Here is a 26,131-nt window from a genome sequence, read left to right as displayed (position 1 = left end):
ACAAAGATGGATGGATGGATAGAGGAAGGAAGACAGCCAATTCTCCTAATGTTTACGAAATGATACATTCCCAGCAGTAAGGAGACCTCAGATTGCTTTACATTTTCATTCTTCAAATGTTGTCAGTGTTTCAGGTCTTCCTAAAGGTGTGTGGTATAATCTTGCCTTCACTGACAGTCCATTAACAGAGGAATGGATACAGAAAGTGTGGTACATTTACACAATAGAGTACTACTCAGCTGTTAGAAACAATGACTTCATGAAATTTGTAGGCAAATGAATGGAACTAGAGACTGTCATCCTGAGTGAGATAACCCAGTCACAAAAGAACACACATGGTATGCACTCATTGATTACTGGACACTAGCCCCAGAAAGCTCTGGATACCCAATACCTAAGAAACAATTCACAGAAATTATGAAGCTCAAAAAGAAGGAGGTCAAAATGGGGAGGCCTCAGTTCTTCTTAGAAAAGAGAACAAAACTTTCATGTGAGGAAATGCAAGGTCAAATAGAGGAGCAGGGATTGAAGAAAAGATCAGAAGCCGCCTGACCTGGGGATCCACCACATATGCAGTCACCAAATCCAAGCACTATAGCTGATCCCAAAAAAGTACTTACTGGCAGGAATCAGACAGAGATGCCCCCTCAGGGACTATGCTTGACTCACATAGATACAGCTGAGCATGCTTGCAGCTAACCATCGGTGTGAACTTGGAGATCCCAATGAGGTTGCTAAAGAAAGGACCTAAGGAGCTGAAAGGGGTTGCAAACTCATGGGGAGATAATATTATCAACCAATCAAACCCTTCAAAACTCCCATGGAGTAAAACACCAACCTTTGTGCATACTTTGAGAGACCTATTGATCCACTTGCATTTGTAGCTGAAGATAGCAGTGTCTGGCATCAATGTGAGAAGAGGCTTTTGTTCCAGAGAGGGCATGTTTTCCCAAAGTAGGGGAATGCCAATGCAATGGGATGGAGAGGGAGATCAGAAGGGAGTGCACCTTTGTGAAGGCAACTGGAGGGTGAAGAGGGGATGGGAGCAGGGTAGGGTAAAGGGACAACATCTCAAATGAAAATACAAAGTATCTAATAAAGACGAGAAAAAATGTGTATAGTATGTATATAAATAAGAAAAGGATTTGGTATTGTTTTTATGTTTGTTTTGATCACATTTTGGCCAAATCATTTTAAATGATTAGAAGCAAAAGTGAAGTTTGCAGGAGTCACCTAATTATTTTTAGTTTTGGAGAACTAAGAAATATGAAGCCTTAATTTTGTATAATAAACTTACTCTGTAAAAAAAAGAAAAAGAAAAAGCGAGTTCTTTATATATTTTGCTCAAAGTCCTATATTGAGCATTTCTTTGCAAATGTTTGTTCCTGTTGCTTTTTCATCATTTTGACAGTGAACTTAACCAAGTTTTAAAATTTCAATGAGTTGAATTTGACATTATTTCTAATGTTCATCAATACACATATAGTCATATCTACATTTTCTCTTATGTAGCTTTCTAAGGGTTTTATTTTTCAGGGCAAACATCCCTAAATGAAACACCTATTTATACCATACCCTCCCTTCAAGGCGTGGGTCTTCATGGAAAATGAGAAGAAAAGATTGTAAAGAGGAGGTAGATGACTCCAAGGAAACAGTGTTTTCTGGACACAACAGAGCACATGCATCTATGAACACATAGAAGTTTTGAAAGCATGCACAAGACCTTCAAAAGCTCAAACCAGACAAAATACCAACATGGAGGGGAGGTGGGCATGAAACTCCAACCCTGACTGACTTAGTTACGGCATCATTTGATATTGGCAGGGAGATGAATAGTCAGTTTAATTGTGTGACCCCTAGTAGATATATCACACTCCAGAGCAAGTGGTTGGCCAACACAACTCACACTCAAGTGGTTGGCCAATAAAAACTAGATTTGATGAAGAGAGAGAGAGAGAGAGAGAGAGAGAGAGAGAGAGAGAGAGAGAGAGAGAGAGAGAGAGAGAAACACTAGAAGTTAGGTGGCTGAATCTGGGATTGGCAAAAGTTGGGAATGGGGATAAATATGATTAAGATACTGTCTTAGTTCAGGGTTTCTATTCCTGCACAAACATCATGACCAAGCAGCAAGTTGGGGAGGAAAGGGTTTATTCAGCTTACACTTCCATATCGCTGTTCATCACCAAATGAAGTCAGGACTGGAACCCAAGCAGGTCAGGAAGCAGGAACTGATGCAGAAGCCATGGAGGGATGTTACTTACTGGCTTGCTTCCCTTGGCTTGCTCAGCTTGCTTTGTCATAGAACCCAGGTCTACCAGCCTAGGGATGGCACCACCCACAATGGCCTGGGTCCTTCCCACTTGGTCACTAGTTGAGAAAACACCTTACAGCTGGATATCCTGGAGGCATTCCCTCAACCGAGGCCCCCTTCTCTGTGATAACTCCAGCTTGTGTCAAGTTGACACAAAGCCAGCTAGTACAGATTCATAGATGAAATCGTCAAAGAACTAATCAAAATACTTTTTAAAATTAGGTTTATGCTGAAGTTTGAATTAGTCTTGGAAGCATGTATGGTCTCTTTCTCGATTCCCTGTTTTTGTGGGTGTCTGCCTATTGTCTTAGTACTATTTTTTTTGGAATGTTATCATTATATCTATGATCCATTTTGTCTAACTTTCAGGAATGATGTAGGGTCCAAGTAATTTTATTTTTACATGTGGATATTCACTTGTTCTAACACTATGTTTTAGTTAAATAAAGCTTTTTAAAAAATTATGAAGCTCTGGCCGACAGGGATCTAACTAGACCAGGATGGCCTTGAATTCACAGAGAAATGCCTGCCTCTGCCTCTGCCTTTGAGTGGTGGGATTAAAGGCATACCCATCACGTCCACATCAGCAGTATTTCTCTAAAACATCATTGTTTTTCCCCATTGAATTGCCTTTGCATTTTTAGCCCTGTCAGTTAATTTTTGAGCTGTCTAGATGTTCAATTGTCTTTTTTTCATTAACCTCATACTGTTGATTATGCAACTTTACAGTCAGTTTTGAAGTTAGGGAGTGACACTCCTCTAACTCCAGTTGTCACAAAGGTATTCACTATTCTGGGTGCTTTCTTATTTATAGAACGATTTTGCTGATATTCACAGAGCAACTGGCTTCATTGTGAAGAAGTTTCTACAAGTTCACAATAGCCAATAATGTTGAACATCTCTTCAGGAGTTTTTTGTTGTTTGTATTTCTCTTGAGTTAAATGCATTCAAATTGTTATGGTCTTTAAGTTTTCTTATTGTTGGCTTTAGAATACTCATTCTCATTTTTATTCTGTAGTCCTTACAGAAACAGGATATATACTGATATGTAGGAAGAGATTTGTAGAATGGGGTTAGCTCATACAGCTCTGGAATTAAGATGTCCCATGATCTCCCACTTGCATGCTGGAGGCCCAGATTAACTGGTGACACACTTCCTTTCACAAGGCGACACCTACTCCAACAAGACTATACATAATCCTTCTAATCCATTTAAATAGTGTGAGTTTCTGATACCACTTAAATATATGAGACTATGTGGCCATTCTTATTTAAACAACTATAATGGGGTTTAGTTTTACATTTATATTTAGGATACATTTAAAACTTTTATGTAAGATACATAGTATTACTTGAAGTTGAAAAATGTATTCAGTATTAAATGATCAGTTTTGAAAACCTAAATAAAACTAACATTACACAAACTGAGCAGGTTAAACAATTCATGAAAAAAGAGACCATGGATTAGAAACAGAGCAAAGACAGGTGAGGTATGTGGGAGGTTTGGAAGGAAGAAAGAGAAAAAGAAAATAATCTAACCATATTATAATCTTAAAATAAAAGAACTATACAACATTTAAAAGTGATCAGGATTTATCAAAGGTTATTTTTTCTTTGAACTTTTCACTTTTACCAAAAATCAATCTACCACAGTTTGAACAGTATCTGAGCTGTGTCTGCATCTCTTTTGTTCTTTGAATTTGTGGTCTGTACTTTTTCCCTCCTCATACATTTTGTAATTACTATAACTTTATATTAAGACAAAATCAGGAAGCATAAGTTTTCTAACTTTGTTTTTGTAATTGTTCTTTTTTTTCATTTTGTGGGGGTCCAGAAAATTGCCACAAAAACTATACATATAGCAAGCTCAGTTATGCAAGAATAGTTTATTGAATGCACAGCGGATGTCCAGGACCACAGAAGGAAAATCCTAATGTGTCAGTAGTCTGTCTTTAGGAAAGGCTTTTTATATGAGAAACAAGGTTCAAAAGTTTAAAAGATAAGGAGTGGAACAGTTGGCTTACTAGGCGAAGTGTTATCAGTTAACCTTTGAGCTGATTGTTCCTGAGTAAGGTAAGGGTAGTAAACCTGAGGATTTCAGAACATGAGGGTAACAGACCGTGAGTATCATAATTATAACTTTTGCCATATTAGTAACATTCTTTAATATCAGCCATAAAAACCACATACACAGGTGTAGGAAAGGCTGCTCAATGGCTAACTCTAGCTCAAGATATTTTAGACATAAAATCAAACAGTTCACACTGACCTTTAATTTGATGGGTCCTACATAAAGCTTTGTAGAATTTCTTATGATTAGGAAACCTCACACAGAACTTTCAGAACAGACAGAATGAAACAGGGTATTTGGCCAGCATGTCCTTGAGTCAAGTCACTTCTCTGTGTCAATGACTACCAGGAAGGTTATAGCAAGAATATGAAATAGCAGCTGACATACATGGAAAAACTGGCTACGGCTATTTTGAGGTGAGTCAGATCATAGCAATGTATGTTTTATTTAGTCATTTAAAAATGTCTTTTGGCCACTGGGAACCACTTAAGGCCTCACACAGGCTAGACAAATGTTTTTCCTTTGTGTTACAGAATTAGCTTCACAAAATTTTTTAGAATTTGCTTTTCTCCATGTATAAATAAAAATGTCAAGATTTGTTTATTCTGTTAGATCTACAAATACATTTGAGTACAAATAAGTTAGCTACAATGTGCCTTTGAAATAGTAAGAATGTTACTTTTATCAGTTATCTCAACTCATTGACTTTTCTAATCAGCCTTTTGCCATCCATAACATATTGACACGATGTATTTCTTTCCTCATATCCATGTATAAGTTTTTAATGTTTTCAACTATTTAAAATGGTATTTTAAAAAGCAACTCACTCTCTCTAGCTCTTTCTGACTCTGGCTGACTGGTTCAACTCAGTTGTTCTGACTTAAACTCTTCTCCAAGCTGACTGATTCAAACTTATTTCTCTTGGCTTCTGACTGAATTGCTCTGCTTGGACACAAACTAACTCGGGCGATCTGTCCTAAAATTTTGGCTTCCCTGATCCTCTGGCTTCAACTGCCTCTGCAGGAACACACGAATGAACTCAACACCACTGAACTCATCTGAACTTGCTATAGTCAGGGTTTCCATTGTTGCAATGAAGCACCATAACCAAAATGCAAATGGTTTACTTAGCAGGCTAGCTGGCCAGTGGGTTTTAGGAATGATCTGTGTCATACTTCCCATCTTACCATTTTGTGGAGTACACGTTTTTCTCACTGCACCTGTCTCTGGAGACTGAACCCACACCTTCCTGTTAGCAAAGCAACGGATTTATCAATGGAGAGTCATCTCCTTGGCCCTTTATACCACATTTGGTGGGAGGTTCTTTATTTGTTTTAATTTACTTGTTTATTTATTTATGCCATGAAAGACTGTCTAATTTTCCTAAATATATTTTCTGTATCAACCATATAATTTTATATTTTGTTCTTTTGATGGACCATATTTATTTTTGTTTGAAATATCTTTACATAATCATGTTATATATTAATGTTTTACTTAGTTTTTTGTGCCTTTGTGTTTCTCATTTTGTTTTAGAGGCTCAACAGTTCTTATTCACAGTTACTGTAAAGTTGTAGAGCCATGACCAATACACAGATAAGAATTGTAGGCCTTTGACAAATTATTTGCTTCATCACATCCTCTATGCAAGTATGTACAGAGAGACTGTTAAGCATTCTCTGCTACTTTTTTTCTATTCCTTATTTCTTGGTAAGCCTGGTGTCAGTATGTATATCTAGAGTCCTCATGTCCTTCCTGCATAACAGAGCTACAGATCGCTCTATGTATCTAAGGAACATGCATCTTGAAGCATACTTTACTGATGAGCTTATGAATATCGGTGATGTTTTATCAGTCTGCCATCTCCTTGATTACAAAATAGCATTCTTTTTCAACATTTTCTCTATAGGATACAAGTTAGAAAGAAAAAGTGTGAGATTATATTCTCACCATTATCTGGCTGTTAAAATATTTCCCCTAAGAGTCCTTGTCTGGATTTGAAGGCAGAATATTGCTTATTTGCATAGGGTGAGTTTGAAACTATTTTCTCTTTTTCAATATTTGGAGGAGTTTGAGGAGATTGTTTATTGGCCTTTATGTTTGTAGAATTCACCCCTGAAGGCATAGTGTCCTGGATTTCCTTCTTTAAGAATTTTTAGAAACTATTTATTCAGTTTGTTTTTGGTCATGTCCTGGTCCACTTGGATCTGTCAACTAGGCTGTAGAGCACTACCACAGTCCACAGTCATTTTGCTTGACTTTGACGTGAGATTTTGGTTGTCACACGGATCACTGAGCATTCCTAAGTGCTTCCAGGTCTCTTAGGCATTCCCTGGGCTTCATGAGTTTGGATGTCATTTCTCAATTCAGATTTGGTTATTTGCATTCACTATTACTTTAAATGGAAGTTTTCTGTCGGTTCGTATTTGCATGAATCCCATCACATGTATGTTAATGCTGTTGCCAGTGTTCCATACATCCCATGACTTTATTCACTCCTTCCCACTCTTTATTTTTCTGATTGGATGATTTTAAATAACCTGTCTTTTGCAGGTGTGGGGTGGAGTGGGGGTGAGGAGTGTCACTGAGTATATTGTTTGATCAAGTCTGCTTTGGAAACATTCTGTAGATGGTTATATTTCTGTTACCTTGTTCTTCATAGTCATGGATTGATCTTTCTTCTGTTTTGTTTTTTGTTTTTGTTGTTGTTGTTGAGCACATTTTTCTTTATGTAGCTTTTGATTATTTTAGTTTGTATTTAGTTGTCTTTTTCTTTCTTCTAACCTATGGGGTCTCTAGTTCTTTAGGGTCAGTTTCTATTGCTTCCTTTTATTCCTTTGGTGGTGTTTAGTTTTCCTACTGATTTTTGATATTTGTGGCCTTGCATTTGAGGAAGTGGGTAGGGGCTTATGTCCTGTGTTTACAGCCTGGGTCTAGCTGTAAAAGCAGATTACAAGTCATCCAGAGACTATGGGCTAGCCTGTTGCTGAGGCCCAGGAGCAGTCGCTACAGGAGTCTTTCAGTGTATATATCTAGACTGAATCTAAAGATGCTGACCTACTCTCTGGGTCTCCAAGGGTGAGTGAGCTCAGACACAGGAAGGTCTATCTGAAGCTTGCGTCTGTGTGGGAGGCCTGGTGCCAAACCAAGAAGAAGATATAAAGTAATAAAGATAATCACAGATTTTTCTTCCAAGAAAACCTCAAATAATCTAAAACAAAATCATAAGTTAACAAGATCATGGTATAAAATACGTCAGATATGTGCAAGTGAATCTGGGCTGTGCGGGTTTTCTGGCAGTGAGGTTAATGGGAGAGGATGTGGTGTTGGAGTGTATAAAGAAGTTTGAATAGTGGTTTTCACTGACCGGGCATAAACGAGGTGCGACACAGGCCATATGAAAGTGCCTCTCTGACTCTTCCTTAAATTCTGCACCTCGCCTTGTTGCTACGATATTTTACTTGGAGCCGTTACCTCTTAGGAAGGGACTTTCTTTCACAGGGAGGTCAGATTGATCCAGTTTTGTTTCTGTGTGTGTGTGTGTGTGTGTGTGAGAGAGAGAGAGAGAGAGAGAGAGAGAGAGAGAGAGAGAGAGAGAGAAGAGAGAGGGAGGGAGGGAGAGAGAGAGAGAGAGAGAGAGAGAGAGAGAGAGAGAGAGAGAGAGAGAAGGCTTTGAAGGCTTTGTTTAGCCTAGGCTGCCCACTCCTGCTTCCTTTCTAAGGTAAGGAAAAAAATAACAGTTTATGAAATATCTTCATATATTTTACTAGTGTCCCTTTGTTGTTGAGTTTATAGAAAATACAGTAATATAAAGGTCACATCATTTTTGCATAGTAAAGGGGATAATTCTGTGCTTAGGACCATGAACTTTCCTTGGCAATGTTTCACACTTTAATGTTTCACACTTGATGGGGATTGTTTATTTTCTGAAACATAAAGTCAATTTTTGTCTTAGGGATAATTTTTTTCTGTTTTTAAAACACAGAAATTGAAACTTAACCAACTTAAGTGATTCAATTTACAGACTTCTGGGGACAAAATTTCATCCCAAACAAACCATTATTGAAGACCAGTTGCAGAAGCAGACAGGTTGTCATAGGAACCACTGTGGGAAGTGTTCTGTTCACTGGAGGCGTTTGCTAAAACAAACAAATAAACAAACAGAAATCCATTTAAATGCATTTTAAACTCATAGGACATAAATCTCCCTTTAAATACAAATGCTGGTATTCAAATGAATGTTTACTGCATTAAAATATATAATGCATCTTACTGTCAAGTCAGATTCAGTGTAATGAAATAAGAAGCAGTAAATCTAGACATTATGTGTCAGCTTTTGTGATATTTATTTCTTTTATTCAGTTACTACTTCCAAATTGAGGCACTGAAACAGATTATATTCAGAGTAAGAGCACTTAGTTGTATAATAGAGCTCATCACCATAAACATTTCCCAACACCATTCTCCTGACATTTACCTGTGCTTGCTTTCCTTGTTGATTATTATGGTGCTATGATAAAAATAATTTGTTTCCCCCCCAAATTTGGAATGTAACTTGACCTTAAACCCACTACCATTTATATTTAATAACAAAGCTCTCTCCCATTGTCCTAGTGCTCTTTGTGTACATTTTAATGTAAGGCAGCTTTAAATGTACCTTCTCAATTTTTTTTTTACCAATATTATATACATATATATGTTGTATTTTTCTTTTGAGAATTAACAAGTTTAAATTGCTTCTTAAGATACATTCATATTTTTAAAACATGCCTATAGTATTTAAAAGTAACAGGACAAGTTTGGCTGGTAACAAATCTATATATTATCTGATTCTGCCTCAAGCTCCTTATGAATATGAATTAAATGCAAAGGTTCAGAAGGAAGGGAAGAAATGAGACACTCATTTCTCATTCTCACAGGTCATTACAAAGCACCTCATACAAGCAAGCAAATCCTGTTTCTGTTTTTAAATTATGTGATTTTAAATAGTTCTTCATACATAGAAAATTTACCAAATGAAGATACAACCGATATATCTCCATGGCGGTTGCTGTTCTAAAACTGTAGAATGATTATTTAAAGGTGAGTGAGATGGTTAAAATTTCATAACCTAGAACGAGAGATAAACAAAAAGATAAGTAGCTGACAGAGGACCACTTACAGCTTGGGGCTCAGCCTACTAATACTACTTTCAGTTAATAAACTTCAGACAGAAGCAGAAATTTTTAATTTAAGGCACAGAAACAAATCAAATGGCACAAAACAAATGTCATATAAACCAATTATTGAATACCATAAGCAAACAGAAAGGTTGATGGGGCTCAGGATTGACTCAGACTTAAGTAAACACAGGAGAATTACACAAAGGAAAGTTCACAGGACGCGATGAGCTCACAGGCATTAGAAGAAAGAGGCATATCTCTAAAGCAAGCAATTGTTCAGCCATAAAATCATTTTACTAGCATTGCAAACATTTAATTGACATTTTTCCTACCATGACAATAAGCTTATGACACTTTCCTCTAATATGTCATTTGCCCTTCTGTTTGGACTTGCAATAAATGCGGGAAACAACATTTTACACAACAAGGTAAAATCCTGTCCAGCTGTAACTGAGGAAGGACACTGTTAAAGGTGTACTTCTGGAAAATGCCATGGCATAGAATGTCTAGACACCTCATGAAGTAACAGGGTTTTCTGTAATTTAGCACATGTGCAGCAGAGGGCACTAACTTAATTACAGTAGTTAGTTCTGATAGGAGTCATTGCCTGTGCTTCCAAGACTCACAGGAAGTACTAAAACAGAAACTTCCTTATCCCCGGCAATGAATAGTTTCTGCCTTTCCAAATAGGAAAATTGTTTACATGAAATTTATTTAATTTTTATGGCTGAAGAGCCATGTTAATAGAAAGTTAATGTTGATCATTCCCTAAAATGTCAACACCATAACAAGTGACCCCTGAGCATCAGAAACCAGCTTCCTCAGAGGGCCAACATCACCTTTCCTCCTCTTGTCTTCTCACAGAGCTACATTCACCTAACTGCATCTTCTCCCAAAACAGCTCCTCAGGATTATAAAAGTGGGAAGACTTCTGGCTATGTTAGCAGCTTTTTACGATGCATCGAAGCAGCATCTGTTTGTAATCATCTCCACAAGGTGATGGACACCTTGACACAAGCAGAAAGAACAACAAATAGCTGGTAGGAAAGAATGGGAAAACCACCCACAATTGCATTAAAAATGTTGCTTTATCACAAAGATGGAGAACAGGTGGTCAGGCAGTTGGTGGTCTTAAAATTAATGGAATGGTGTGCTCTTTATGTGAAGTGCTGTGCTTGTGGACTTTAAACCCCTGCTCTGTAGATGGAGGATCATGGAGAGATGGTGGTCTCAAAGGATCTGTGTACGGGTGCTGGGTAGCACTCATTTTAACTAATGCAGTAGGTAAAATGTGGAAGGTTCTGTGGGAACACAGAAATGGATGTGGCTTTGGGAGCCAGAGAGGACCTGCACAATGACATTTAGGTTGGGCCTTAAAGGACATGTATACATTTTATGTGATGAAGGAACAGCCCCAAGATCCTCCTGTAAGATAGGGATAACTCATGTCAAGACCTAAGGCAGCAATGCTAATCACAAAATAAATGTTCTTAGCGTTCAAGGAACACTCAAATGGAAGCCACAATTCTGTATTTTGTAGGAAGTAATTATGCTATAAAACTGGTTCACACTGGATATTTGAGAAGTTTAAGAGAGAAATTAGATTTGACTTTTAATAGAGGACTATATTATTCAAAGAGTCTTTAATTGTGGGTATGTGGGAGAAAGCTGAGAGACTATTTGGTTCATTGCTTAGATTGTCCTACTTTAAGGAGCTGACAGGACACAGAGATTTGACAGTTTGTTTTTGAAAAGTGGTTACTTTCAGTTCTAGAAATTTCCCCTCAGATTGTGGTATGTTGGCCATGGAAACATATCATTTTTAAACCAGAAATTGTAGTTGTTTTTTCTGGTCACTCCATTAGTGGTTGAGATTGTTGGTCAGAACAAGTGTCCTCACAGGGTGCAAAGATTTATTTTGAGCTCTAGATTCACTACAGAGGGAATTAACACATGACTTATGACCTATGCATCCTGGAGGCCTAAAAAATATTTTAGGGGCTAAGAAATTAGCTCAGTTGGTTAAAGTGCTTTCGAGACAGCATGAGATCTAAAACTGAGTCCTAGCACTCAGGCAAAATTCAAGGTAGAGTGGTATTCCTATGGAATCCTGGGGACAGAATCCCTGGGGCTCTAAGGCCCAAAGTAGTCTTACTTAAATCAGTAAACCTTAGGTCTTAGTGAGAGACTGTTTTAAAACAAGGCAGGGCTTCTGGGGACTGACACCCAAAGTTGCTCTCTGGCCTCTACATGTAAATACACATGCACTCGCATCAACCTACACATGTACAAACACAGCCAGTACTTTTTTGAGCTTGATAATCATATATTAGTTTCAAAACATGGAAAGAGAATGGCAAAATAAAAATGACGGAGCTCAAGAATTTTGAAGACCAAAGAGTGGATGCTTCAGTCCTTTTCAGAAGGGGAAACAAAATATTTACAGGAGGAAATACAGAGAAAAAGTGTGGAGCAGAGACTGAAGGAAAGGCCATCCAGAGAGTGCCTCACCTGGGGACCCATCCCACATACAGCCACCAAACCCAGACAATACTGCTGATGCCAAGAAGTATATGCTGACAAGAGCCTGATATAGCTGTCTCCTGAGAGGCTCTGCCAGAGAGCCTGAGAAATACAGAGTCTGATGCTCTCAACCAACTATTGGACTGAGAGTTAAAGAAAAGACTGAAGAAGCTAAAGGAATTTTCAACCCCATAAGAACAACAATATCAAACAACCAGACCCCCCCCCCCAGAGCTCTCAGAGATTAAACCACCAACTAAAGAGTACAAATGGAGGGACCCATTGCTCCAGTCGAATATGTAGCGGAGGATGGCTTTGTCAGGCATCAGTGAGAAGAGCGGTCCTTGGTCCTGTGAAGGCTCAATGTCCCAGTGTAGGGGAATGCCAGGACAGAGATATGGGAGTGGGTGAGTTGGTAGGTGGAGGAGCACTCTCATAGAGGCAGAGGGTGGGGGTGGGATAGGGTGTTCCAGAGGGGAAACTGGGAAAGGGGATAACATTTAAAATGTAAATTAAAAATAATCCAATAAAAAGAGGAGGAAAAATAAAAACATTGTTCACCGTCAAGGAAGAAAAAAGTGTTCACATAAAATCAGTGCAACACCTCAGTGCAAACCTGGCAACCCATATCATCCACAGAAGGTTCCTCTGATCTCCACCCATGGTCATTCAAAACCTACACACTATCTGTCTGTCTGTCTGTCTTTCTATTATCTATCTCCAATCTATCTATCCATCTATCTACCTATCTATCTACCTACCTACCTACCTACCTACCTACCTACCTACCTATCTATCTATCTATCTATCTATCTATCTATCTATCTATCTATCTATCTATCTATCTATCTTTGAGGCAGGGTCTCTTTATGCAGTACTAGCTGGCCCAGATCTCTTTCTGTAGACCAGAGTGGCCTCAACTCACAGAATTCTGCCTGCCTCTGCCTCCTGAATGCAGAGATTAAAACACCCACCACCACACCCAGGCTCACACGCACATACTGAAAGAAAAGAGGAGGTGTCATAGTTAGCTTTGTTGTCGAATTGATACACCTAGGAGGAAGGAATCTGGGTGAAATATGTGCCTCCATTAGTTTCACATAAAGGTAAGTGTATGGGGACATTTTCTTTCTTTCCTCCCTTTTAATTAATTAATTAATTGATTAATTAAAAATAAAATTTTGCATAAGTGAGTACATTGTAGCTGCCTTCACACACACACACCAGAAGAGAGCATCAGATTCCATTACAAATGGTTGTGAGTCACCAAGTGGCTGCTGAGAATTGGATTCATGACCTTTGGAAGAACAATCAGTGCTCTTAACCAGTGAGCCATCCCTCTAGCCTGGGGGCATTTTCTTAATTGTTAATTGATAAAAGAGGTTTCAACCTATTATGGGCAATGTAACTCCTGAGCAGGGGTCCTGGGCTCTATAAGAAAGCAAGCTGAGCAAGCCAGTAAGCAGCATACCTCTATGGCCTCTGACTCAGTTTTTGCCTTGAGTTTCTATCCTAACTTTCTATTATGATGAACTATAAGCTGTAAAAATGAAATAAACCATTTCCTTACCAGAAAAGATACATGTTAATTTATTTACAAAGATAAAACTCATCATCTTAATTCAACTCACATAGATGGCTGTATAAAACAATTAACAAAGATATAAATGCATTTACTGTTTAATATTTGATGTTAAAGTAAGGCCCCTGAAAATGAAACTCTTTAGGGTCTTTAAGCTCTTCAAATAGCTGCTTGTTTGCTATGTCTGTATAATATAAAATGTTATATTTGTTTTAAGGGTGATAGCCAGCAGTTAGACATATGAGAGGCCCAGGTGTATAGCCTTCTTTCAATTTTGCTCCACTTTGTCACTGGGGGCTGGGTGACTGTAACATGATTCCTGTTGAGATTGTTGTCCACAGGCACCATGTCTTTTCAGTGATGATTTTCACTCTGGAGGGGGCTCAAAGTACTAAAATAATAAATGAATACATTTAATTTTGTGGACAAAATGTGTTATTAGATAAGATATAATGTATCTTAATAAGTCAGTTTACATGCTTAACAGTAAGATGATTCTTTGATATTAGTTACCTGAATTTAGACTTGTTTATACCCAGGTATATGTTTTAAACTAGTAATAATTTTTGAGAATTTCCCACAGAAAATCTCATGGATGTGAAAGATAGCTTTATTATAACCAAAATATTGCTCAAAATTTAATTCTCCAAATACCTGAAAAGTTGAGTACCAAATAGCTACATACATGCTAATCTTTAAAACTGCCTTATTTACAATAGCTGAAAGGCAGGAACCACCCACATGTCCACCATAGTCAATGAACAGACAAAATGTAGTATATGCTCACAACAGGATAGCATTCAGCCTTTAAGCTGAAGTCTTTTTCATGCTATTGAGGGGCTAGGCAGTGGATTCCCTGACAGGCAGACAGGCAGAGGGGCCATGGCTCTCTCAAAAAAGATGGTGTACTTCCAAGATGGGTGTCTTCCTACTCACCTTCCTGACCCAGCAGCTTAAAACAATGTCTTGATAGTATTTGTTTATTTCTTTGCTAGTCAGTAGCTTCCCCTTCCCCCCATTGGATCATTTAGGTCCCACAAGTTCAAGGTCAGACCTAGAAGTATTTACCACAAAGTTGTGGACAAATCAGCCTCATTGTCTGTTCAAACACACCAACCCTAAATTTGGGGAGTAAGAAACCCTCAAAGAACCTTAAAGATCACTGACCTTAAGGAGAGACTGAGCTTTCCTTCCAGATGAGAGCCTTCTCTGCTTTGAAGGGGGTGTTTTTCTGTGTGTGCCTTGCTGTGTATATATTTTCTTACCCCCAACAAAAGCTTTTTATTTTTTGTGAACAGACTACTTCTGTCTGCTACAGTTTGTTGTTTAAGTTTTTTCCTGCCTTTGAACTTTTTAGCTAGCAGAGGAACTGAACCCTTTCAAGACTCTTAGTTGATAACAGTATGACATAAATACATTTTGAAAATATTACTCAGAATGAAATATCTGGTGCTCAGTTCAGAAGATCGATCCCATACGGTGTTGAAAGTGGAGTTTTGAAATCTGGCTTCTTGTTAAGTGAGACTAGCAGCTGTGTTTCTAACTACTGATAAGTGGGAGTGGGCATAAATCTGTGAAAGAAGGAAGGCATTCCAGAAGGAAGAAACCAAACCCTCAGAGGTCAGAAGTAATGGCTCTGTGGTAAAAGGTAGGGTTGGGGAGCAGACAGTTTATTTTGGTTGGAACCTAGATTATCTCAGACTTATAATTTTAAAACCCAATTTTGGATCAGAGACTCTGCTTGACATTAGTTTAGACACTTTGAAATTTATTTAAATGACAGTGATTAGAAAGCACTGAGAGAACTAGGCAGCAAAGTGCCATGCTGGGAGAGAGGACTGTGCTTGTTCATCTGGGTGAAACTGGGAAAGAGGAAATGATCCTATTCTGTGAGAATCAATGAGCCAGGGTGAGTCAATACATACTGATGAAAGAATGGGGGGGGGGAGACAGACAGAGAGAGAGAGAGAGAGAGAGAGAGAGAGAGAGAGAGAGAGAGAGAGAGAGAGAGAAAGGGACTCAGCTATTTCTGACTCCCATAGTTTAGTGACTGAATGGAAGGTTTTCTTCTTATGGACAGATGAGAGACAGCATAGAACCTTTGCTTGTGTTATTTCCCTAGCATGTAGAAGAATGGCTGGCACTGGCTGTACTATGCCTTCAATTATAAATGACTAATTATTTCTTGAAACATTTGTAAATACAAGTTAATTCATATGTAATAATGTCAGAGGTTTTTTTATTTTTTTATTTTTTGCCAAAAGGAACAAAAAATTCTTGATTTCTTTTCTTTTAATTCTTGATTTCTTATTGAAAAGAAAATGAACTTGATTTACAAATAAATTGTTGTGCAGATATATGATATATGTGCAGAATGTGTGAGAGGGTGCACACAAATGTCTTATAAATACTGATACATGAAAATGAGTCATTTATAGTTCTGTGTGAATTATGCCTAGGTATATAATTAAATAGATAAGTGTGTATTTTATTTCTAATATTGTATAAAATATGGTGACTATTTTTAAGGAAGACCAACACTTGATCCTTAGCCTCAAACAAATTGTTGTTTAGTTCAAAAGATAACATTAAAACACAAAGCATCTACAGTGTGCTAGGAGTATAAGGGAGCTTAACTGTGACCTACAGGCTCTGTGCTATAAAAATGTAACAACAGATTTGGATAAGAACATAAACATTTGTATCAAACATTTGTATCAAAAATTTTAGCTACTCTAAAGGAAGAAGAAGAGTCATGGCAATAATTTCACAATGAGGTAAGTTTAATACAGTAAATTTAATAGCAGCTTGTGAATGTTTACAAAGAATCAATTATTTAGCTAATGTTTACATTTAAAATTTAATTTAATTGGACCATTTACAATGAAAGAGGAAGAGGTTCTATGCATTTGTTTCCCTTGAGCCACTTTTCCAGGAAGTTTATTTTATTCTTAAGTTAGGATAATATTTTTTCTATTAAGTAATTTAAACTTAATCCCTCATTTTTAGAGAAAACATTACCTATTTAGTATATTTTATAATTTTATGTTTTATGCGTATATATGTTTTTCCTGTATGCATGTCTCCGTCCCACATTGCCTGCTGCCAGCAAAGGCTGGAAGAGAACTTCAGATTGCCTGGAACTGGAGATATTCAGTTATTAGCTACCATGTGGGATCTGAGAATCGAACACAGGTCCTCAGGAAGAACAACCAGTGTTAGTAAGCACTGAGTCACCTCTCCAGTCTCTAAAATCTTATCATCTTTAACCTACCACTTCCTCATACCACATCAATAAAAAATGGGTTAATAGCATGACTGTTTGAATTTATGCACTTACTGCAAAGCACCTCACTAGTTTGGGGGCACAGATAATATACTTTGTTCTTATAATAATAAACATAAACATTCAAGTTTACTGGCTTGACTCAGTGAATAAGATGCCTGCCATCTGAGGGTTTTCCCTTTACACTGCCCAGTGCTTAGCAGCAGGCAGAGGTTCATTCTGATTCTTTAGCCATTCTAGAAGACTTGAGAATCTCTTCAGGATTTTAAAGTTTGCAGTTTCTAGCTTTCGTCTTATGTGACCCTGCACATGAAGCTTGTCATCTAGAAGAGTCAGTTCTTTCCTTCTACCAAGAATGTGCAGCCCAGGGACTGAACTCAGGAAGCATCCTCATTCATGGCGACAGCTCACTGGCATCCTTCTGTTCTCTAAAATACATCTTCTTGTTGTTGTTGATACTGTTGTTTCTTTCTCTACATGAATTCTAGGCAGGCAGGGTCACATTTAACTTTTCCCTTCCAAATCTCCTGCTCTAAACAGAAAGCATGATGCCTACATTCCACGTAGACTTCGATGAGTCATCGACCAAGTGAATAATTACAAGTCATCTTTTGTGCATTCCAGAAGTACCGATGCCTGCCATGTTTGTTTTACGTCATCATTCTGTCCTAGCTGTAGATTAGGCCCAGAGCGTTGAGACATTTAAAGCCCAACAGTATACGAGTACCACACCATATTTGTTAATTCAGAATCTCAGGTTATCTGGTCAGGAAGTCTTTAATTTAAAGACACCATCAGCTGATTGTAATCTATAACTATGGCTGAGGTGGTGGATAACTATAATAATATTTTCTTAAAACCTCAGGTAAACACTTTTGTGAAGTCACTAGGTACCTCATAGTTACTAATGAAGTCATTAGGTATAATTCCATCCTAAATAAATGTCTTAGGACCGTGTTTCTAGAAAGACCAAGGTCACTTTATAGACCTTATTACTTCAAGTTTGTATTGTTTGCACATCACAAGACTTGTTCCCCGGGGCCATGGTGGTTGACCTTCTTTGTCAACTTGACTGGCTGGGAAGTCAAGTGGAAGTCAACCTTCGAGTGCCTGGGATGGACTTTCATGTTCAGTTCACTGACATGGGAAGAATGTGGGCAGCACCTTCAGGTGGCAGCCCAGATTAAGGAGGCTTCCCATGGGCTTGGTTTGCATCTGATTGGTCAGTTCATCTACCCTGCCATTTCACCTGGCAAATGCTGCCGCTTGTGCCATTGTTCACTGATACCAGGACCCAGACTCTTCAGGCTTCCAACATGGACTAAAAGACCCAGGGCTCTTCGGGAATTCTCCAGGCTCCTAAGCAGATCAGATGGCCATTGCTAGACTACCAGCCCATACTGTATAAGCCACTGTCATAAACAGAATATACATTAATCCCATTGGATTTAATGCTCTGTCTTGATTTTTGTGTATGTGAAGAAACAACATGACCAAGGCAAGGCAACTTGTTTGAAGAAAGCATGTAATCTGGGGCTCTTGGTTTCAGAGGATAACAGCCCCTGATCATGGCAAACAGCATGGTAGTAGGCAGACAGGCTCACGATCTGGTGCGTGCAGACTGATAATGACATGGTGGCTGAGGGCTTACATATTGACCTGCAGCTTCGGGGAGAGGGAGAGCTAACTGGGAATAGTGTGTGCTTTTGAATCCTCAAAGCCAAAGCCTCCTCCATCAAGACCATGTCTCCTAACCTTCCCAAACAGTCTCACCTCCTCTCTGCTGTGAGATGAACCTCCTTCCAACATGCATTACCTATGTGCATGCAGCACATGTACAAGCTGAACCCCTAAACCAGTGGAATATTAATCTCTGTCAATGACATTGCCTTTTATTCTACAGGGATTCATATCTAAAAAGATCAAGAACCTCACAGAAGAATTTCAATTTTTACTTTCTGCTTTGTTTGATTTTTTTTGCAATGCTAGAAACAAGACTTAAAAGACTCTTAGACAGGGACAAATTGATTATTATTATTATTATTATTATTATTATTATTATTTTTGCATTATGAGATAGTCATAAGCATTTGAGCACTAGGAAGGAATAGTGTGGTCTGAAAGGCAACATGAAATTCTGTTGTCATAGAATCATGAGTAGAAAAACACTGTAGACTGCTTTGGCCAGTTTTTTCCTCAGGCAGTAGGACAGCTTTTTTAACATATTTCTGAGATACACATGCAAATATAGGAATGCAAACACTTCTAAAAATATGTCTGACTCCCTTTTAAAAAATGGAAGGAAAGCCCAAGTGAGGATGTTTGAATCTCACTTAGAAGGGAGAATAAAATAGTCACAGGAGGCAGATTGAAGGAGGGAACTAGGTAGAAAAGACTGGTGAGGAAAATGTGGAGGGGCATTCAGGGTGAGGTGTGGGGAGGTACAAGAGAGAAGGCCATGAGGATGGATGGAAGTCTGCGACTGACAGGCCAGTTAGAGACTCATTTCTGGGGTATGTTCCAATTCCTGACACTATTAATGATACTCTGTGATGCTTTCAGATAGGAGTCTAGCATGGCTGTCCTCTGAGAGGCTCAACCCAGCAGACTCAGGCAGAGGTAGAGACCCAGAGCCAAAGGACAGATGGAGCTTGGGGACTCTTATGGAAGAGTTGTGGAAAGGATTGAACACCCTAAAGGGGACAGGGACTCCACAGGAAGAACAACAGAGTCAACTAACTTGGACCCTTGGGACTCTCAGAGATTGAACCACTAACTAAAGAGCACACACGGGCTGGACTTAGACTCTCCTCTGCTCCTATAGACAAGCAGAAGTTCAGCTTGGTTTTCATGTGGGTCTAGAAGAACTAGAGCAAGCTACCCCGAAAGCTGTTACCTGTATGAGGGATATGTGCTTCTAGCTGGGCTGCCTTGTCTGGCCTTAGTGTAGAGGTGCCTTGCCCTACAGAGGCTTGATATGTTAGGGTGGGAGCATACCAAGCGGGGGTGGGGGGTCCCACCCTCTTAGAGGAGAAGGGGGAGGGATTGTGGGAGAGAGTGACCAAGCCAAGCGTGGTGCCAGAGATTGAGATGTAAAGTGAATAAAAACAAAATAACAAACAAACAAACCAACACTGTCCCTGAAGAACTCTGACAATGCAACAGCAGACCTATAAATAACAGTAGCAAAGCCATTCTAATTGAAAATGGCCAAAGAGCATGGTGGCCCAGGCCTGCAATACCAACTCTTAGGATTCTGAAGACAGAGGTCAGTAAGTTTGATACTACATTCCGAAACTCTATCTCGAGACAAACAACCAAAGGAAACAATTGGTAACAACAACATACTCAGAAATGGAAACAAAGAAGCAAACAAAACTAGAAGAACTTGGAGAGATAATTTTAGAAGACAAGTAAATGTTCAAACACATTCAGGGGTACCCGGTGTCACTGGTCAATGGACAAAAGCAAACAAGGAAGCAACCAAAGTGCACACAATAAGCTGTGGCTTGGGCACTGAGAGAATAGGTACCGTAGCCCACGGAAATTAAATTTTATGTATCGGCAAAGATGGTGAGAAACTGGAGCCCTGACATACTGCTGCCAGCAATGGAAATGGATACAAGTATAGAAAACTCGGGGGTCTTTAAAGTGATCTAATCACCAGACACTCTGGAGATTTCAGTCATAGAGAATTAAACATGGAATTTCTGAGAAAATCCTACACACACAGGTTCCAGCAGTCTTATCCATGATAGGTAAAAGTGGACGTAACGTAAGCACCCACTGACTGATTAGAAGACTAAGGAAGTGTGGTGTGTCCACACAATAGAATACACTCATCTACAAAACCACCAGAGGCTGCAGGATTGGCTCCTCAGTTAAGGACATCTGCTGGTCTTGCAGGCCACCAAGATGGTTCACAATTGCCATTATCATTATTATAGGAGAGTGTATGTGTGTGTAACACCCTCTTCTGACTTTTGTTGGTATCGGGCACACGTGGTATATATACATACATGCAAGCAAACACACACAAATAAAATAAATCTTTTAAAAAAACAAGAATAAAGTATTGATATGTGCCACAACACGGTGAATTTTGAAAATATGTAAAAGCAGACATAAAAGTTTACATAGTATAAGACTTCATTCTTAAATATTTAGAATAAAAATGCACAGAAGGAGGCAGAAATTGGTGATTACTTGGGGTTAGAGGGAAGAAAGAATGTGACATGACTTACCAGGTATAGGAGTTCTGACTAGAGATGGTAAAAATGTTCTGGGTCTAGACTGTGGGGATAGCTACCTAACAGGTGATTGTTAATAATACTACTTTATCGATAGTTGCATTATTTAAAAGGGTATGTGATAAGTTTTATGTTAAGTGGATATTGCCATAATATAAATCTTCTAAAAGCCTAGGCAAAGATACATATTCAAGCTGTTATCCTTTGTGAGAATCTATCTACCTATTTTGTATTTATCTATGCATGTGCATTGTCTATCTAACAATGAGAGACCAAGATATTGCATCCAACACACTAAAAGTCTTAATAGAAAAGATTTCACTGCTTTTCCAAAGAATCTTTCTAGGGTTAAATGAACAACTGAGAGCTAACGGGAGGGAGGCACTCGTGTATATTTCAGGCCGAACCAGGGAATTGGATGGTGAGGGTTCTCAGTGGTGAGCCCAGTATCATCTATTCTTGGAACACAGTATTTTGTTTCAAATAACCATTGAGATGAAAGGTGTTGGTTTTTAAGTTACATGGATTTAAACCACAGCTTCTTTAATATAATATCAGACATAGGTTGTCATGAAGTTTACAATGACCTCTGAAGTCTCAGTTTCTTCATTAGTACAATGCAGATATAATCTAATTTAATGTGAGATAATAAGCAAATTTATTTTGAAGATTATCATTGAACTTAGCAAATGTTAAATGTTCAATATGGTCGCTATTTGTAAGACAAGCTTTTGGGTTCTTTTTCTCCTTTTGTGTGTGTGTAGGTGTCTGTGTGTGAGGGTACCTGAGATCCTGTGTCTCCTTTGATCACCCTGCGTCTCATGTTTTGAGACAGGGCCACTCAGTGAACTTGGAGCTTGCAGATTTGGCTAGCTTGGCTGTCCAGCAAGTCACAAGGATCTGGTTTCTAGCTCCTAACTTCTGGGATTACAGGTCATCATGGTGGCTGGCTACGGGAAACACTGTGAGCTCTGAGGGACTGAACTCAAGCTTTCACAGTAAGCACTGCATGAATTGCGCCAAGGCCCCTCCCTAACCCTACATGCACTGTAAACATGCATTTCTCTAATACACGTTGCAATGTGGGAAGGATGACCCCGGGGTAGTCTTCTGGCATGCCAACTCAGTTCTGGTAAAGATGATTCGAAAATGGCAACTTCACGGTGGGTGTCTCAATTCCTATTTCAAATCTCTTCCAGGTATTCTGTAAACTTTCCTGAAACAAAAACAGTAACGACAAAAAAAAATTTTTTTTTCTGTGGGACTCAGCTCAGCACGCATGCGTTCACTAAGTTTCAGGATAAAGAAGGGTTACTGAAGTTTATAGCAAAGCCAGTAAGAAAAAGCCAGAGACTAAAAAAGTAAGCGAGTCAGTCTCATCTCTTTCATCAGACTCCGTTGCTTGCTGACTTTAGATTGGTCCAAGGACACCAAGCTGTTGGGCCTTGTAGGACAAACCTGCTCTGATATCCAGCCAAGGGATAAAGAAATTGACATAAAGACTCAAAGGAAACCATGACTCTTGCAAAACAAAAGACAAAGGGTGTAGGAAGGATCATAATTCAAGTGGGAAGCCTGCTCGATAGTCCCAGCTCAGCACAAGGCTTTCCGTGTCTCCTTGACTTCAGTCGGTTAGATGTCAGCCGTATGTAAGGCAGCGTTGCCAAGGGGTGTGAAGAAAACACTTAACTCTAAAACCTATTCCCTGATCCTCAAGGAGTTTACAACGGCGTTGGAGGATTAGCGGGGGTAACTAACACTTGAGGGCGGTCAATGAAACGTGAAAAATGAGTTGGCAGAAGCCTTGGAGGAGGAGGAATTCACAGTTCAGGATCACTGGGGGCAGGGGGCTTGTCAGGAAGGCTTTAAGAGGAGGGATGTGAAGTAGGCCCTCGGTGGAGCTAGGGCTTTAGGAGGGCGGGAGAGCCAGGCACTTCGGGCTTGGGACAGCGGAGGCGCCAGCAGAGTGCTTGCGGGGCGAGCCGTCTCTGGCCCGGCGCGCAGGCGCAGTTCAGCTCAGCTGCCTGCGCTCGGAGCTCGGCCCGCGGGAAGCCTAGCGGGACCCGCGAGCGCAGATTCAGGCGGGAAAAGTTCCGCGCATGCGTGCGCCGGCAGGCCGGGCTCCTCAGGATGGGGAAGGGAAGGTGGAGTTTTCAAGCGGGAACTTGACCCGTTAGGCGCCGCGGCTATGGCGGCGCGCTCGCCGCCTGCCTCGTCGCCTCCGCCGCCGGTGCCGCGGTCCAGCCGCCGGTCCGTGCGCGTCCGGCGCGGAGCCGAGGTGCACGCTGTGCGCAGCGAGGCCTCGGGTCTGGCGGGCGCCGCGAGGGAGGTCGTCGCGGATAAAAGCGACTTACTCTGGAGGGGCGAAGAAGGGACAGGGGCCCGGCGAGGGTCGGGGCGGGCCCGGGCCGCTCTCGCTCCGGTCGCCAGCGTGCCCGCGGGGCCACGGTGGCCAGAGGGCCTCTCCTCGGTGGAGGCGAAGGCAACGCGATCGCAGCTGCTGGAGGAAGAGCTGAGCAGCCTAAAGGAGGAGCTGGCCCTGTGTCAGGTATCAGGACTGGCCGCCGGCCTTCCCGTCCACCGCCTGGGCTCATGCTCGGCGGCCAGGGGCACCTAGCGAGCCCTCCGGGGGCGCGCCCTCCAGGCTCCAAGCCTTGCCTCTGCCCACTGTCTGGTCTGCAAGGCTGTGTCCCGCTGCTGGCCCTGGTTTCGATTTGATAGATGCTCTCCCGAGGCTTCTTCCTCAAAGCCTAAGTTCCTGGTGCTGGCTAGTGGTACCCAGTGCCTGCGAGTGGAGTGTGTTCATGAACTGAAGTAAACAGGACCATGTCAGAAAAATAAAATCCACTGATGGAAGTAGCCCGTTTTTAAATTTCAAACCCACACTTACCCGTGTTCTTACCTAGTTCAACTTAAGTTCCAAACACAATCACTGTCTTGAAAGCCTTGGGACCGGGGACTTCACACTTAGGATGCCCTGTATCCATTTATTAGCATAGAGTGACCCCATAGACCACAGATGTGAAATACTTCCGTGTGAGCTTGGCAGAGGAAAGCATTTGTTAGAGCAGTTGCACTCTCGTTACTTCCCAGGCTACTTTGAGGGTTTGTGTGTACAGTACTGTGAGCTTGCTTGTCCTTCAGCACAGAGATTATTGGTTTTGCTTTCTTACCGCCATCCCTTTAGATTTGGCCCTAACCTAATATAGGGTTAGGAAATAAAAGGAGAATTCATTCAATTAATTACAGGTCTTTAAAAGAAATTCACTGTATTTAAGAGACATTAATTAGGAACTGCCAACACCAGAGGCAGCTTTTCAAGCAGCATTATCTATCACTTTAGATTAGTAAGAGCTTGAAATTCTCTTACAGTGCGCTCTGCCGAGTTCTCTTGCTCCATTTTATAGGTTTTTGCTATAAAGACAAGGGAATCTCCTTTGACTTGGATATATTTTTGGCTAAGAAGATTGGAGAGCAATTATCAGACTGCTTCCTTTTCAGTTTCCCATTTTCTATTTGCTGGCAAATGGCTAAAGGATGTCTACAGGACAGCAATGAACTTAGGCATTTTGTCCACCATAAACCTCACCCTTGGGGGAATTTAAAGATGTGTACTCACGGAAAGGCTTTGATACAGTCTGAGGCTCTGCCCACATTTCCTATACTGTCTTGCTACTCGCATATTCATAACAAACTTCCAGTATGGTGTTGGCCTTTGAGATCTTGGACATTCCTGGATAGGAAATGATCTCAACACTTGAGACAGATGTAAGAAATAGAAATGGTCCTAAGTAGCTTAGAATGGCAGTTCTTGAAATTTGTTAACGTCAGTAGATGGTCAGAGGCATTTCAGTAATAGATTTCAGAAAGGAGGTTGGCAGTACCCCTCATCCCAAGATTACAGCCAAACCAGGTTCCTGCTCTTAGGGAGACTTAGGGAAAAGAGTTAAATCCTAGTTTTTGCATAACAGAATTAAACCTTTAGATTTTTCATGTAAATTCTACTTATTCACCCACAAATCACAGCACCTGTGAATATATAATATCAATGTACCATTAGAATTTGCAACCGAAAGTATTCATTTCATATCTCAACTTACACATATACAGGTATAGAACACTTGTATAGGTATGTGCAGTTGCAGACAGATTACTTAGCATAACAGAATATCACCAACACTATAGTTTCTTTTTTATTGGATATTCTCTGTATTGACATTTCAGATGTTATCCCCTTCTGCAATCCCATCCACCCTCCCCCTCCTAGTGCCTCCATGAAGGTGCTCCCTCTCCCAACCACCCTCTCCCACCTCAGCACCTTGGCATTTCCCTAACTGGGAAAACAAGCTTTCACTGGACCATAGGCCTCTCCTCCCATTGATGCAAGAAAAATGCTATCCTCTGCTACATATGCAACTGGAGTCATGGGTCTCTCTATGCAAACACATTGGTTGGGGTTTTAGTCCCTGGGAGCTGTAGTGGGTTTTGTTAGTTGATCATTTTGTTCTTCCCATGGGGTTGCAGACACAGCTCCTTCAGTCCTTTCTCTAGCTCCTTCATTGGGGTCCCCATGTTCAGTCTATTGGTTAGCTGCAAGCATCCTCCTCTGTATCAGTATGGCTCTGGCAGAGACTCTGAGGAGGCATCCATATCAGGCTCCTGCCAGTAAGCCCTACTTGGCATCAGCAATAGTGCTTGGGTTTGGTGGCTGCATATGGGATGGATCCCCAGGTGAGGCAGTCTCTGGATGATCTTTTCTCCAATCTCTGCTCCTCTATTTGTCCCTTTATTTCCCATGAGTATTTTGTTCTACCTTCTAAGAAGGAATGAGGCATCCACTTTCTGGCCTTCCTTCTCTTTGAGCTTCATAAGTTCTGTGAATTGTTTCTTGGGTATTCTGAGCTTTTTGGGCTAGTATCTGCTTATAAGTGAGTACAACCATGAGT

The 26,131-nt window shown here is 40.2% G+C and overlaps 1 protein-coding gene across 1 annotated transcript in view; it reads left to right on the top strand.

Moving 5' to 3' along the window:
* Positions 1-23,373: 23,373 nt before the first annotated feature.
* CNTLN (centlein) overlaps positions 23,374-26,131 on the top strand; it is a gene marked incomplete at its 5' end in the record, with an annotated part of 250,033 nt that continues 247,275 nt past the window's right edge. Inside the window, one exon of the mRNA XM_080921559.1 lies at positions 23,374-23,733. Coding sequence (XP_080777685.1) covers positions 23,374-23,733 — 360 coding nt within the window. The remainder of the gene's footprint in view (positions 23,734-26,131) is intronic.

This window comes from Micromys minutus (genome assembly GCF_963924665.1).
Source record: "Micromys minutus genome assembly, chromosome: 9".
NCBI lineage: Eukaryota > Metazoa > Chordata > Mammalia > Rodentia > Muridae > Micromys > Micromys minutus.
Note: the sequence above shows the minus strand (reverse complement) of the source record. Positions and strands in the feature narration are given on the sequence as shown.